Source organism: Alligator mississippiensis, chromosome 1 (genome assembly GCF_030867095.1).
Source record: "Alligator mississippiensis isolate rAllMis1 chromosome 1, rAllMis1, whole genome shotgun sequence".
NCBI classification, from domain to species: domain Eukaryota; kingdom Metazoa; phylum Chordata; order Crocodylia; family Alligatoridae; genus Alligator; species Alligator mississippiensis.
The window spans coordinates 465,307,773-465,322,401 of record NC_081824.1 but is presented as its reverse complement, the minus strand read 5'-3'; the positions used below and the strand labels follow the sequence as shown (position 1 = coordinate 465,322,401).

The following is a 14,629-nucleotide window of genomic DNA, read 5'->3' as shown; positions in this document are numbered from 1 at the left end:
TATTTGCTCAACTACAAAACACAAGGAAAGTCCCAATGTGTTATTTATCGTTTATGTTGTAACAAAATGCAGTAATCTACATATTGGTAATACATAAACCACCTAATACATAACCTCTTTCACTCCCTTCAGCTGAGCCGGAAAGAGTTAAAGTGAAACAGCTGTCAATGAGGTGTTGTTAGAAGCCTTGAAAATGACAGGAGCCAGTGGATTTTACAGCTGCTATCTCCCTTTATTTTCAAGGCTTCTAACAGCAACCCCATCAGCGACCATTAGGCCCCCTATACATGTCACAGTTACCGTGAAATTAACTGGTTAACTGCACAATTAACTGAGACCAGCTACATGGGCAAAGCACCTATCACGCTATTAAAAGCTTCAACCAGCTACAAAGTTAGACCTCAAAAAAGTATATTAACTTTACAGCCGGTTGCTACCCAGCTTTAATTTGCAGGTGTAGCAAGAAATATATTGTGTGATGGCAATCTGCTGGTCCTCTGGCATCCCAGGGTGCATTGCTCCACCTCCAGTGTAAACTTCTCTGAAAAAGAACGAGGAGAAAATGCCTATCCCAGCATAGTTATAATCAAACGCCTAGGTTCATCCCCCCCCTACCCAGCAGGACCCAGCATTACAAATACCACCCCCACCCCATGCAAGCAGAGAGTAGATGAGCAGGGACACCCCTGCCATGCTGGAGCACCCCGGGCCGCAACAAGTGGGGGCACCCCTCATCCTTCCCCACACAAGTGCAGGCAGTGGAAAATACGCACAGCCCAGCAGAGACCCAGGGCTTTCCCAGAAAGCAAGTGGGGTGGGGTGGTCCTCTCCCCAGTATTCTCCCCAGCCTTGCAAAGGAGCCTGGGTCACCTTGCCAGGCTGGAGCAGAGCCTGGGTCTCCCAAACAACAGCAAGCTGGGGAAGAGGATTTCCCCCTCACTGTCCCCTACTTGTACAGGAAGCCAGGGATACCCTGCCCAGCTGAAGCAGATCCCAGGTCTCCTGAGCAGCAGCAAGAGGGATTGGGGGACAAACCCCATCGTTACCCAACAAGCACATGGAGGGAATCCCTCCCCATGCTTGCTGCTTCCCAGCAGTCAGGGCTGTGCCAGCTCCCTGCACACTTAAGGGGCAGTGGGGGGGGAGGGGGGGAGAATCCTGCCCATCCCCAGCTTGCTGATGTCTGGAAGACCCAGGCTCTGCTTTAGACCCAGCCCAGCAGAGTGTCCCTGGCTCCATGCGAGGTTAGGGGGAAAAACTGGGGGGAGGATTTCCCTTCCTCCCCAGCTTGCTTTTTGGGGAAGCCGTGGGGGTCCTGGGGGATGATTCCTTAGTTGTCCTCTAATTCTTTCAGTGGTGCTGCTGACCAGGGAAAGCTCCCCTAGATGGTCAGCAGCAGCAGTGCAAGCTGTTATTCCTTTTTCCTTTCTCCTGACAGACTGCCCTGTGCATGTGAAGCTGTTCACATGGTGCAATGTCTTCACCACACAAGGAAAACAATGCTGCAAGTGGAATAATGTCTAGTGTCACCATTAGAAGCCTTGTAAATGAGGGGAACTAGACGGTTTTAGAGATGCTAATGCCATAGTACTGACAGCACCACGCACTTAAGAGCATTACTTACACACTGTGATTTGTTTTGGAATCAGAGCTGGGATAGAAGATCTACAAGACTGCTTCTGAACTGTATATAAGCCTTCCCGAAATAATGCAGCAAAAATGGCATTAGATGTGGTCTGGCCCATACTATGCCAAGACTCTACAAGGCAGAACTTGCCATTTTAATAAATTTTTTCAAATTAAGCTATACATTTGCACTGAAATGTTTTGTGGTTACAGAGAGCCATATCAGAGGAAGCACTGCCACTTGCCTGCTGCTGGCATTGACAGCACTCTCAGCAGAGAGCAACAGGCACAGTAAGATCATGCTCCTGCTGGATTACAACAGACAACTGGCTAGGTTGCAGGCAAGTGTGTGTGGAACCAGAAGGGATATTCAAGCAGAGCTCCTGCTTCCTTTGGACGATGATACACTTCCCCACCAGCCCAGCTGACAGTATTCATTCTTTTTTATAGGAAAAATTAAAGAAACCAGATTTAATACTTTTTATTGAACTAACTTTATACTTGAGAAAGAGGTTAAGAGAAACTTTTGGACAAAAACTGCCTTTCTACAGTTCTGGGAAAGAAACAAATACAGAGTCTAAACTGAATACCAGCTAGAACCGTTACTTTTGTTTAATACTACTATGTTAATTAAACTGATCACTTAGAAAGGGAAATGAACAATAAACTTGTGAAGCAAAGAGTGAGTACTTGCCTACCCTGGAGATCTTCAAAAGGAGACTGGACACACACCTTGCTGGGGTTATTTGACCGCAGCAGTCTTTCCTGCCCACAGAAGGGGGGCTGGACTCAATAATCTCACGAGGTCCCTTCCAGCCCTAAACTTTTGTGAATCTGTTTGCTTACAAACCAGACCAAATAAAAAGAAGTCCAGTTCCTATAGGTAAACTAAATTATGTAAAGAATAATATTATTTAAGGGAAGAGGGCTGTTATCACATGTAAAGAACAGAGGGGTTAGTAGAGAGGGCATAAATTCACTGTCAATGTCAAATCCAGTTTTGGTGTCCAGCAAAGTTCTGAACTTTTGTTCCCAGGCTCATCTTCTGATGATACAACACAGGTTTCATCTGCAGACAAGTCTGTGAGGTTGGAGATAGAGTGGCTGTTCTCTCTCCCACTGCTATTTCTATCCTTTATCATTTTTCTACAAGAGTTCAGCCTGCATCATAGCAACTGTACAGTTTCATCTATATAGTTTCCATGAGGGCAACTGGTGCGTAGCACTTGTGATGGGCCTCTGTAAGATGCACAGATTCTGACAATGTTGCCATGGGGTGTGTTGATTGTGCTGGTAATGGAGCAGCATTGGCAGGTTTTGCTTTTGTTACTTAGCCAGGGTCTTGTTCCATTTGGAGAGCAAGACAGGCCTGGGAACAAAAATCATCATTTTGCTGAACCTCAAAAAATGTGGATTTAACACAGGCAACAGTTTTCTAACCCATTATAACTCACCAGCTCCCTCTGTTAATGTCTCTCTGCTCTGCTATGATAGCCACTCTTACCTGTGGAGTAGTATAGCTCTTTTACATTAGGTTTATCTAAAGCAACTGTTTTTCCCTGGTCTGTAAATACTTTTGCTAACTTATTTTTGCTCCACAGCTTTACTGACCACTCTCCTTTTTAAAAGATCAATTTTTTAACATAAAAGCATTCAACAAAAGTAACTGTTCTACCTGGTATCCAGCATGGGATGTATCTGCTTTTCATGAACCTGAGGAAGAGCATTTTATGCACAAAAGCTTGTCTATCATCTATCCCAAATCTAAGGCTATTCCAATAAAAGATATAAAGAAACCCTGTGCTTCTTGAATTTTCCAGGGACCATCACGGCTACAACACTACCAGGAAAAAAAATCAAGCAGACTTAAATGATTCCAATTCTACAGTATTTTTGAGGTAACCTTTTCAAAAGGTTGACAGAAACTGACTCTGCTGAACTCTCCTGTCTACACATTAGCAATGTGATAGCCATCTATTAAGAAAGGCATGAGGAAAAGGTTATCTTTCTACAGAATTCAGTTTAATGCACTACAATCCAAGCCATGGCTTTATTCTTAATTGAGAAAAATGGTGCTGGTCTCCCAGTGAATCACAACATCGAGCAGGGAATGAAGAAGATGAAAGACAAAAGTCAACGAGAACCCGTACGTGCTGGCAAGGTGGACAGAACCACTCTCCATCTGGGATTATCATCAGTGGGGGGCGAAGGCAGGCTGTGTGGTATCCGCTGTCACAAGAGTCACACAACAGTATCTGCAGAAAGAAAGTAAGAGATTGCTATCACTTTGGACCCGGGATCACTGATGCCAATGGGCAACAAGTACTAGAGATACTTTCCAGACAGTGTCGAAGGCTTTACATAAGCACTTTAAACTATGCAAGCCCCAAGAACCTCCAAAACCACTTACTCCTGGAAGTGTTTCCAAAAAGGGAGACATTTGTTATTTTGTTATGTACCAGGATTTGCAGCCTTCACTCTAGATTTATTTTTGATCATCTATACACATGCAGCAGTGCACCATCCTGGACTGCTCACAGACTCAGTGCGATGTGGAATTAGGTATTTGTTACAATGCAAACTGATTCAACTGGGTAAACTCGAGATGCCTCTGCTGCATTACGTAGGAGCTGACAACGCTGTGTGTGTCCACTGGAATACCAGTATATAGTCCACCCAAGGAACTACTAAAGTGATATCAACTATGCTTGCATATCTGTCCTATAAATAAAAGGATGCTTAGTGTGTGGATCAGTGTTATGATGGAGGGTTATGATTTGTTAGACATATACAGGTGTTCAAGATCAATGACAACTACTGGGAAATCAGAATTGCAGAAACTGGAAATAAAGGAGACCTCCTGGTTCATTCTCTAGAGCAGAGGTGTCAAACTCACCTTGGGCCTCAGCCTAGATCTGGACAACAGGGCTCCCTGCAGGCCAGATCTGACCTAGGTATGGGGTGCTGGTAGCAGTCACTGCAGCAGCAGTAATTCAGGCAACTACAGGCCAGCCAGCTGCTCATCATGGCAGAGGCTTGCAAGTGATAGTGAGCTAGATGGCCACAGGGCAACAGAGGGCATTGCTGCACAGCCCTTGTTAGTTCCCCTGCCACCGATGGTCATGTCCACCAGATTCCCTGGCGGTCCATTCCCCACTGCTAGCCACTCCCCCTTATTCCCTGGCCCACCGGTAGCATGGCAAGCCCCATGAAGCAACTCTGTGGGCTGGATCTGGCCCAAAGGCTGTATGTTTGACACCACTGCTCTACAGCATACTACTTAGTCCTACATTCAAGTTAACGGCAAGTGCCTCAAAAAATGGGGTTTTCAACACTTCCACGTGCAGATAATGCGACATGCCAATGAATTTCTATGTCAACATCTTTCCTAATATTCAGGAAATACTCCTCTTCCTTGATTTGCACTCCATTTATAATATTATAATATTTAGCATTCTACAATATTGAAAAAACAAACTCATAACTGGAAACTTGTAAGTGATGATCCTTAGATAACTTACTGCATAAGAACACACACCAGTTCAAAAGAGAGCTCTGTTTGTAAGATACACTCGGAATCAAATGGTAAGAAGAGATCTTGAGAGTCATTTAGTCCAACCCCTGACGCTCATCATCTTCACCAGCTACTTGTACAGACAACTTGCATTCTGGAATCTCCTAACTTCTAAGCACTTGATTTTGCAACCTTAATGTTCTTCTGTTATAGTTTTGGGGGGGCTAGAACATTTATTTTTACTGCAAAGACACAGTGAAACTGAATAAGAAAGAACTTTTACAAACTTCTCACCTAGTCACTCTTAAAAAACCGCCACAAAACTAAAACCAGTTTGAATATTTTTAAAACTGTTTTTGAATTAGGAGCAAGATAAGATAAATGGTTTGACAACAAAACTTCCCTGGCTCAGTGTAACTCGGGAATCTTCCAGATTGAAAGGCAGGGCAGACATGCACCTTTATAGACTAACCAAATAATATGTATATTAAATCTTGCCCTCTATATCTATCTAAAGCCCAGGCCACAGGGATGCAAACCTATGATTTAAACTTAAAAAATATCACCTTATGCAAAGGTCAAGGGAATTATGCCATACACTGCACTTAGAAGTCTATACAGTTTGTTGATAAAGCATCCATTCAACATGAGCTTCTGATTTGCAGCTGCTGAACACTGAAAACTACAATTTAAACAAACAAGCTTTGCTTTAAACAGGTAACCACATATTGCTATATTCTGAAAATGTAGTCCTAGGTGCCTTAAGTGATCTTTTTTCAAGCACTTCTCTCCTACCACTCTTGCCAGTACCAGACTCAGAGCTGGTGAGAGCAAGGCAGAGACTTGTTGTAGGCGGCTGAAGAGATCGAGCTGGATTCAGATCACTGGCATCTCCTCCTTAGCCTAATATCAACATAATTAGCAAGAGTGGGGTTGGATGCGGGTGAGAGAAGGGACGTGAGGGAATGCAGAGGGGCATTCTCCAGCTTGCCTCCAAGACTGAGGATGGAGCCAAGACATTACACAACTGTGTGCAGCAGCCACCCTAATACAAGCATTGCAGTCCTGATCATGCCTCTTGACTGCTACTACCTATTAACCCTGTCCCATCTCCCCTTCCAATGGGCACAGTTCTTCAAAAACACCACTCCATTTCAGAAGAAAGCTCTTGTAGCAGAAGCAAGTGATTGTTTTAAATGATACTAGCATAAAAAAGCAGCACTGCCAGGGCACTGAACTGCAGCTTTTTCCTGTTAAAATGTTTTGTAGATCAGTAACGTACTAGCTCAGGATGATTGGGAAGGCCACACTTCTTGCATGGTTCATCATCATCTGCAGGTGCAGGTTCCTCTTCTTCCTCTTCCTCCTCCTCTACTGAGCCCTCCTCTGTGTTTTCTTCATTCTCGGATTCCTCGCTTTCATCATTACTTGAGTATCTCCATTTCCCACGCGTCCGTGTACCTGCCCACCGAACTTTGCTTTTCTGTGCGACCTGGCGTTACACAAAGATAAAACACAATGAAGGCCACATACATTGCTTCGTCATTTATGCTGTAGGTTTCTAAGTTAGAAACCAGTTAGTCTTTTCTAAGCAAACAAAACAGCAGTGAGAAAATGTAGTAGAGCAGCTTCAATATGCAACCATCTTTGGTGGAGTCCCAAAATGCTTACGCAAATACTTGAATATAAAGAGGAAACAATGTTAAAATTTACAGGCAAACAGAATTTTCAAATTAAAGATTTAAAATGTGTGAAGATAGCTCTTTTTTAAAATTATCACCATCACACTTTCTTGTCAAAGGAATTTTGCACTATGATTGTGACAACTTGAACAGAGAAACTTTTCACTTCCAGAGTACAGCAAGCCTCATTTAAAAGCTGCCTTTCCTCAGTCTGAAAGGGAACCTTTCAAACAGCTTCCTTTATGAAACGGAAATAGAGAAAAATACTCTGATTTTTACTTTTAGTATCATAACAGTATTGTAAGAGATGCACTACTTTCATCATGAGGACTTCCCTCAGTGTGTGGGCTGGCAGGAGGAAGATATATGAAAGGCAGGATGAAGTGATTTAAAGTGATTAAATTTTAATTATGATTTAAATGAGTAAGCAGGAAACTCTGATTCAAATAATCAACTTAAATCTTGTTTTGCACATTTCTACATTTTATTTATTTTTCTAAATAAGATTATATCTGGTTGATACTTTTTTTTTTTTTTTTTATCTTTTACCAACCAGGAGATAACATATAACAAATACATGTAATTAGCTAGGCAACCAAACAGTTTTACATAAGTTTATTCTGTTTGTTGATTTTTATATTTTGTATTATTTTAGCAAATGGTGAGACATGTTTCTTATTTATTAGATGATTTATTATTTTACTTGTGATATAAGTAATATATAAGTAATATTTTACTTATTTTACTATTTTACTTATTTATTATTTTACTTGTATCTTGATACAATCTTGATTTGTATCAAGATGCATTTCAACAGAAACTGGAATTCAATTAAAAATTCACAAAGCAGCATTTAAAAAATGCTTTTAATATATAAAACTATATTAAACGTACATAAAGAAAAACAAATTGAACAGAATGGCTGGAGCCAGATGTGCATGCATGTGCAGTCTGTGACAATGCAAACTACTTTGCAGACCCAGAAACTGCATGCCTGGCATGTTAAAACATGCCCACCACAAATTTGCAGCATGGGGGCAAAATTTGCTACTGGGAAATTTCTGTAACAAAAAAAAAAAAAAAAATGCTGCAAAAAAGCGGCATGGCGCACACCACAGGAGTGTGAGCTGGCAGACATGGAGGCTTAGTCCTCCCAGGAAACACTTAGCTGCTGGCCAGACCTAGGAGTGCACCCATAGAGATTTTTGGGGCTGATACAATAGACGATTTTTAAGGAAGCATATCGGCCGATACTGATCCGATTTCTGAAACACAGCCTGGCACAGCCCAGTGGTGTCCAGCTGGTAAGTCTGCTGGGGTGGAAGGGGTAGGGGAAGGGAAGAGAAGGGAGGGCAGATCGAGGTCCCTACAGTAAGGGAGGGAGTGGGGTTGGGGCAGGGGCAGGCACTGCCCAGCCGTGGTGGGATGGGGCACAGGACAGAGCCACGGCTTGTCTGGGGCGTGGGGAGAGGGGGGGGCAGCTCATGCCACTGCGCGCATCTGGGGAGGGCACGGGGGGGGGTGCCCCCAGATCTGTGTGGGGCAGGGAGGGCTGCAGCTGCAGGCTGGGGCCAGGGCTGCACTGGGCTCTTCCCGAAATGGGGCTGGACCAGGCTGTGTTCGGGGCGGGCAGGGGTGACGCTGGGAGAGGAGTTATGGAGGGGGCTGCAGCCACCCCAGAATTCATCATAGCCCCCCTAAGCCCTTCTCCCAACACAGCCGCCCGCCCTGCTCCAAGCGCAGCCCAGCCCAACCCACCCCCCCCCCCCCCCCCGCCAGAGCCCAGTGCAGCCCTGGCCCCAGCCCGCAGAGGCAGTCCACCCTCGCCCCATACAGATCAAAGGGCACATATCCCCGGTGCCTTCCCAGGGTTCATGCAGAGACAGGAGCCACCCCCCTAGATGAGCTGTAACTCTGTCCTGCACCCTGCCCCGCCCCAGCTGGGTAGCTCCTGCCCAAGCCTCAACTCCACTCTGTCCCTCACCGTGGGAGCCTTGATCAGCCTTCCCCATGCCCCTTCCACCACAACAGACTTACCAGCTGGATGCAGCTCTCCAAGCTGCCAGGCTGTGCTCCTCACCGCCTACATGGCACACTGTGGCTCCGCGTATGCACGGGGCATTTACTTGCCAAATTACCAGCCACATCAGGCAAAAAAAGCTGATTTCCAATACAGTCAACTTTCTTTATATCAGTGCCAATCCAATATCAGACCCATGTATCGGTGCACCCCTAGCCAGAGCATCTCCCCTCCTTTATTTCCCCCTGGCTTCTTTAGCATTCCAGGAGCCAGTAGGAGCAGGGAAAAAGCAGTTTCCCCAAAGCAGGGCATTTTGCCCCGCACCAAAGCACACATGCATGGCTGTGCGCAGCACCAAAATGTGACACAAATTTGTACCACTACTTTTCTTTCCCCACTGCAAGCGCACACCCCTGCATGTGGGGACATGCCCAATGTGTTGTGCATTTAAAACTGATTTATTAAAGGAAGTATTACCTGTAGGTAACTGATTGAACTGATTGTTTCTGGTCAGGCAATCCTTCAAGATTTTAGAACTGGAAGATGTTACCCTCTTGTTTATTTGTGGATTGGAAAAGAAAAACAAATGTTCCTGCTTTTTCAACTCCAAATGAACTACTCAAACTAAAGTAGGTAAATAAACCGAAACAAACCAAACATTCCTACAGACATGCAGACTAAAAGGCTCAGTTAGCAATTCAATAAATTCTTACTCCAGGTGCTTAGTCAATAATTCCCATCAATCCAGTGATTTTACTTTCTTTAAAACTTCAGTTGCAAGCACAAAATGCTTGAATATTTTTTGCAAAACTCTAGAACTCTTGGTTCCAAAATGATATCTTTTATTAGACCAGCTAAGGAATCACAAAAAAAATCTCCTGTTAATTTTTTTTTTGCAGTTTCTTAGTTGGTCTAATAAAAGGTATCATTTCTGAACCAAGAGTGCTAGAGTTTTGCATTTCTTTTTGTCTCAGACCAACATGGCTACCAGATAGATCCCTGAATATTTTTTAAAATTCATTAACACGAGTGGTCAAAATTTCAAATTTAAGTTTAAAGACATTTATTTTTATAAATGAAAATGTATTGCACTTAAATTTAAAGAGGCAGTAATGCTTTTTTGTTTTTAAGAACACCATGATTTTTAACGAACCAGCTAGAAGAGCTATCTATGGGTATGCGTGTTTTTATACTAGAGCTCCAACCTCAAGCTTCTCCTAAAAGTGAATTAATTTTTACATCTCACTAGAACACTAGGTATATTTAGATCACTAAGTCTTTCAAAAAGACTGTTCATTTTAATACTCGCTTGTTTGCATGTGAACATCTTACTTCACTTGTAGCATCTAGGAATATTAGGACTAAAAGGAGAGAAATCTCACTACTTCTGTAGTTTATTTTAAGTATTTGACAGTCCTTCCTCTATAGCATTTACACACTGTGAAGTCACCTTTCCATTCAGGCTGTGAGAAAGATTCATGTATGACAGGGGAGGAAACTTTTTAAAATAGGAAATGGGGTTTGTAGAACTACAGAAGTAAGTAGGCAGACTCAGAAGTGTGGCACCTAAAACAACAATTCATTCATCTTCTGTAATTAACTGGATTTCAAGTAGACATTGTCGCATCAATTATGTGCACTTGTTTTTAAAAAATACTGCCTCTTTCCTTTTTAATGCATCATTTCAGGAAGGTATGTGGCTCAAAAGAAATACAAGGAATTAAAATTACACAGAGCTAGAAGCAAGCTGTATGCACACCTTTTGTATAGTCTTCCTTTAGGCTTACAATTATTTCTACCCTTCAAACTTTGAAAGGTTTGATTGCAAGGCAGAAGTGTTTCAGGGAAAGTACATTTCCCCCTGCCCAAAATGAAACCCAGATCCAATCTAGGGAAAAAGTGATAATTAAGAATTTCCTTCATAACCCCACTGAAAGAGTTGCTCTGAAGAACAAAACTCAAGTTCAATTCTGCAGAGCACTAATACTATACTCTTTTTATTTTTTTCAGTCCCCATCTGTTCATCATTGTCATCAAACTGACCAATCAAGCACCCGTATATGTAATACAATACATATTCATAAGCGTATTCATCTGGCATCTAACCTATAGGTTTTATAATATCCTGAAGAACCTAAGAATTTTGTAGGTGATATGTTGTATTGGACACACTGCACAGTTGGGATGCATTTGTTCAATACAAAATATCACCCACAAAAACCCTTGCTCCTTGCAGATTCCCTGGACCACCACAGCTATATCACTTCAACACAACCTGAAGATCTGAGTATCTTATTTTCCAAAAGAAGATATCCCTGTTAATTTGCAGTAGTTACTCTAAAGGTAGGGTACATGTAGGAATCTGGAAATGTATAAATGACAATGCTAATAATTAGCACTCTCCCTGGGGCTGTTTTCAAATCAGTACCTGTACTAGCCAAATTACTAGTCCGCCACATGCACAAGGTCACTGTAACAACATACTTCTCACCATTCCTATGCAAATATGCTTTCTCCTTAGAGTTAAATTATCTCCTCCTACGTCCTATGATCATGTTACCTTGCTGACTTTAGCATTAGGCTCCTTCTCCTGTTTTTTCACATCCTCTTTTCGGTCCTGCTTCTGCCCTGCTGCCATTTTTTCCTCATCATCTTCAATTCGTTTTTTGTCAGGTTTCAAATCTCGAGTCTCCACAATTTTTGGAGTAGGTTTAGATATTCTTGGACTCCTCCTTAACGTACGACCAGCATTGGCATCCTCTGGGGGTGGATCAGGCTTTTTCTTTCTGCTAGAGATCCTGATTGTTAATTTAATTCCTTCTTTCTGCCTCTCCGAGGTTATCTCCTTGTTATCTGTAATACAGCCTTCCTCATCAGAAACCAGTTTATATTTAAATTTGCTTTTCTGTGCTGTAGGTTCATTTTCAGTCTCCGAAGTGTCCTCTGCATTAGAGATTTGGGTGTTATCTAGTTTATCTGGTTCTGACATGGAAACTTCCGATTCCTCTGTTGGCTTTTCACAGTCTGATTTTTCCTGTACTTTGCTGTTACAAGGGAGTATGCTTTTACAGTCAGAGCCCTCTTGTTCTGAAACAGGCTTGCCTGAAAGAACAGGAGAAGTAGATGATGGAGGTGTTTCAGCAGCTCTGGGAGAATTAGGTTTCTTCTCCGGTTCACTTTTGCTTTTCAAACCCTCATCACCGGGTACATCAACCTTGGGTGGCTCTTTAGGAGTGGATGTCTTCATAGACTTTTCAAGCTTTTCTAAGCTGTCCTTAAGTGGAAGTCTTCTGTCCTTTTTAATTTTCAAAATTAGCTTCTCTTCAGGGCCTTTGGGGTAGTCTACAGTTTTTGAGGCCTCTTCCACTATTATCTCAGAAGTCATACTGTCGAGGGCCTCCTTTTCCGTAGGACTAGATTCCACTTTTAAAGGCACTTTCTGACTAGCAATCTCAGAGATCGTAGTTGCTACCTCTTTTCCCACAGGCATCACAGTTTTCTCAACCTCACATATTTTCACAATTCTGCAAACAGAGTTTAAACAGTCTGGTACTTTTTCCCCACTTATACCATTTTTCTCCTTTAATGAGCTGCTGCTCTCTTCCTTTGTGCTGATGGAGTGTTCTGACTTATTATTGTGGGTGACATTTGGGGCTTTTTCACAGCTAACCTCTCCATTGACTAGTAATTTCCCATCAGGACATAATGCAGTAATAGTAGGAACACGCTTAAAAGCCTCCTCTTCTGGTTTCCCTTCCTCTTTCAAGACCTCTTTTGGGGGAGTAACACATTTGCACAAGGGGCCCTTGATTGGGCTGTCATAGTCATCGGTCAGTTTGATCTCCCGCTTCTTCAGAGGGATCTTTGCCTGCTGGTCATTTTTCAGCTTCTCACTTTCCTCCACAGATTTCTCCACAATTTCCTGGGGAGTTCTGACATTGACACAAAAGTCTAATCTCTCAGGTTCATGAACTATTTTATCTGTGCTGCCTTTTACTTCTCTTAAATCCCTTGGGTCTACTTTCATTTCCTTTACTTCTGCTTTAAAAGGCTTGACATTTTCTTTAAAAGAATCGCTTTCTTCTTTGATAATCTGCTTTTCCTCATTGTTTTCTGGGGTTTTCTCTAGTTTTACGATAACCGGGAGTTTTATAATTTCCTTTTCTTCTACTTTCTCTACTTTAATTATGTTTCCATCTTCTGTGGTAGTAGGTGGAGGAAGACTTTCTAATTCTTTTGACTGTTCCTCCACTGTCTTTTTTTCTTCTTTTATTTTTAATTCTTTTTCTGTGAACATAAGAAAACAATTATTACATAAGCACCAGAAAAATTCTAAAATGTTAAAAAAAAATCAAGCAAACAGTACATTCTAATCATCAAAATTTCCTATAGAAATTATTAAGAGTCTGTCTCCTCTGATGTTGGCATTAACAAAATGACTGCCAAATGTTATCTATAAAATATAAGGGAATTGCAGTTGTCAAATTAAAAGCAAAAACATCTAAACCTAACAAAGAATTCAAGAAAGCTCCAAATTTGTCTCTTTTTTCTGCTGATCTTTTAGCCACAATGAATAGCAGTCTATTGCTTCTAGAACATTTATTACTCAAAACCTAAGGAAGGAAGACCTGAAACTCTACTTTCAAAGATCTCACTCTAAAATGTTTTAAGGCATTCCTTAAATTGGAACCAGAAATGCACTATACAGCTGTACGCTGGTGTAACTTATTACAGTGTAGTTACCCGAGAAAAAATGAGTGCAACTGCATTGGTGCGTCTTCCTCTATTTTTTTCAGTCTTCTCTTCCCTCCCCACTATCCAGGATCTCAATCTCTCACTCTTCTTTTTTTCCTTAGCTACTCAGAATATTAGGAGGCAACAGCAATTCTAAGCCTTGTCTCTCCTGGAGAAAGCTACTGTTCTAAGAACCACTTCAACTTCCTAGATAGCTTGTAAAGCATTTCGCATGTAGTAGAAAAAAAGACTTCATCCATTCTGCAAGTTGTCTAAATGCTATTTCAGGGAAGTAAGCAAATTTAGGAAGGGGAGCAGTTTAAATGGTTGCATTCTGGACTAATTTAATGCAAGCGTGGGTGAAGACAAGGTAAAATAATTCTACCAGTTCTTCCACTATAATTCCACAAAATACTGGAAGGCCTTTTTCGACTTCTCAGAATACAATGTTTCTAAAAACAATGCCCAGATCAGGGTACCAAACAAATAGCCTGCAGGCTGAATCCAGCCCCTGGAGCTGTGTCGCCTGGCTCCTGGGACTTCTAGATGGGCTGGGAATTCAGGGCAGTATCCAGATCCAAAATCCAGGACACAGAGCCTGGCCAAGGTATGTGTTGGCAGCAGGGGGTGCATGACAGGGGCAGTTCTCTGCCACCGCTGCCACTCACCCTACTACGTCGAGATCCAGCCTGTAAGGAGCCCCTAGTGAGTTTGACACTTCTGGCCTAGAGTATAGGACAAACACCAGAAGTTCTTAACTCAACCAGTGTAGAGCAGTGCTACCTGTTGTACTGAACTGTCTGTGCTTAAACCTTCTAATTAAATTACAAACAAACTTAATACCTGTTATGGACAAAGCCCCTGTGCATAGCACTGCAAATTCTGTTAGCTATATACATCGGATGCCAGTCAAACAACAAGTAGTGGTGTTAGTGGTTCTTGATGGATTTGTGTGCCATGCTACCTCGAGATTTTTCTAAACTAGGGACATTTTCTAAAAGGTTTAAAATTGATTCAGCTAAACAGATTTTAAGATCACTTAAGATTCACTGA

The 14,629-nt window shown here is 42.3% G+C and overlaps 1 protein-coding gene across 2 annotated transcripts in view; it reads right to left on the bottom strand.

The window, feature by feature from the left end:
• The window catches only part of RSF1 (remodeling and spacing factor 1), a 116,380-nt gene that overhangs the window by 35,955 nt on the left and 65,796 nt on the right, over window positions 1-14,629 (bottom strand). For both annotated transcript variants that reach the window (XM_019493587.2, XM_006272444.4), the window contains exons 6-8: window positions 11,403-13,129; window positions 6,423-6,632; window positions 3,777-3,881 (exon numbers count right to left, since the gene is read on the bottom strand). In XM_019493587.2, coding sequence (XP_019349132.1) covers window positions 3,777-3,881; window positions 6,423-6,632; window positions 11,403-13,129 — 2,042 coding nt within the window. The remainder of the gene's footprint in view (window positions 1-3,776; window positions 3,882-6,422; window positions 6,633-11,402; window positions 13,130-14,629) is intronic.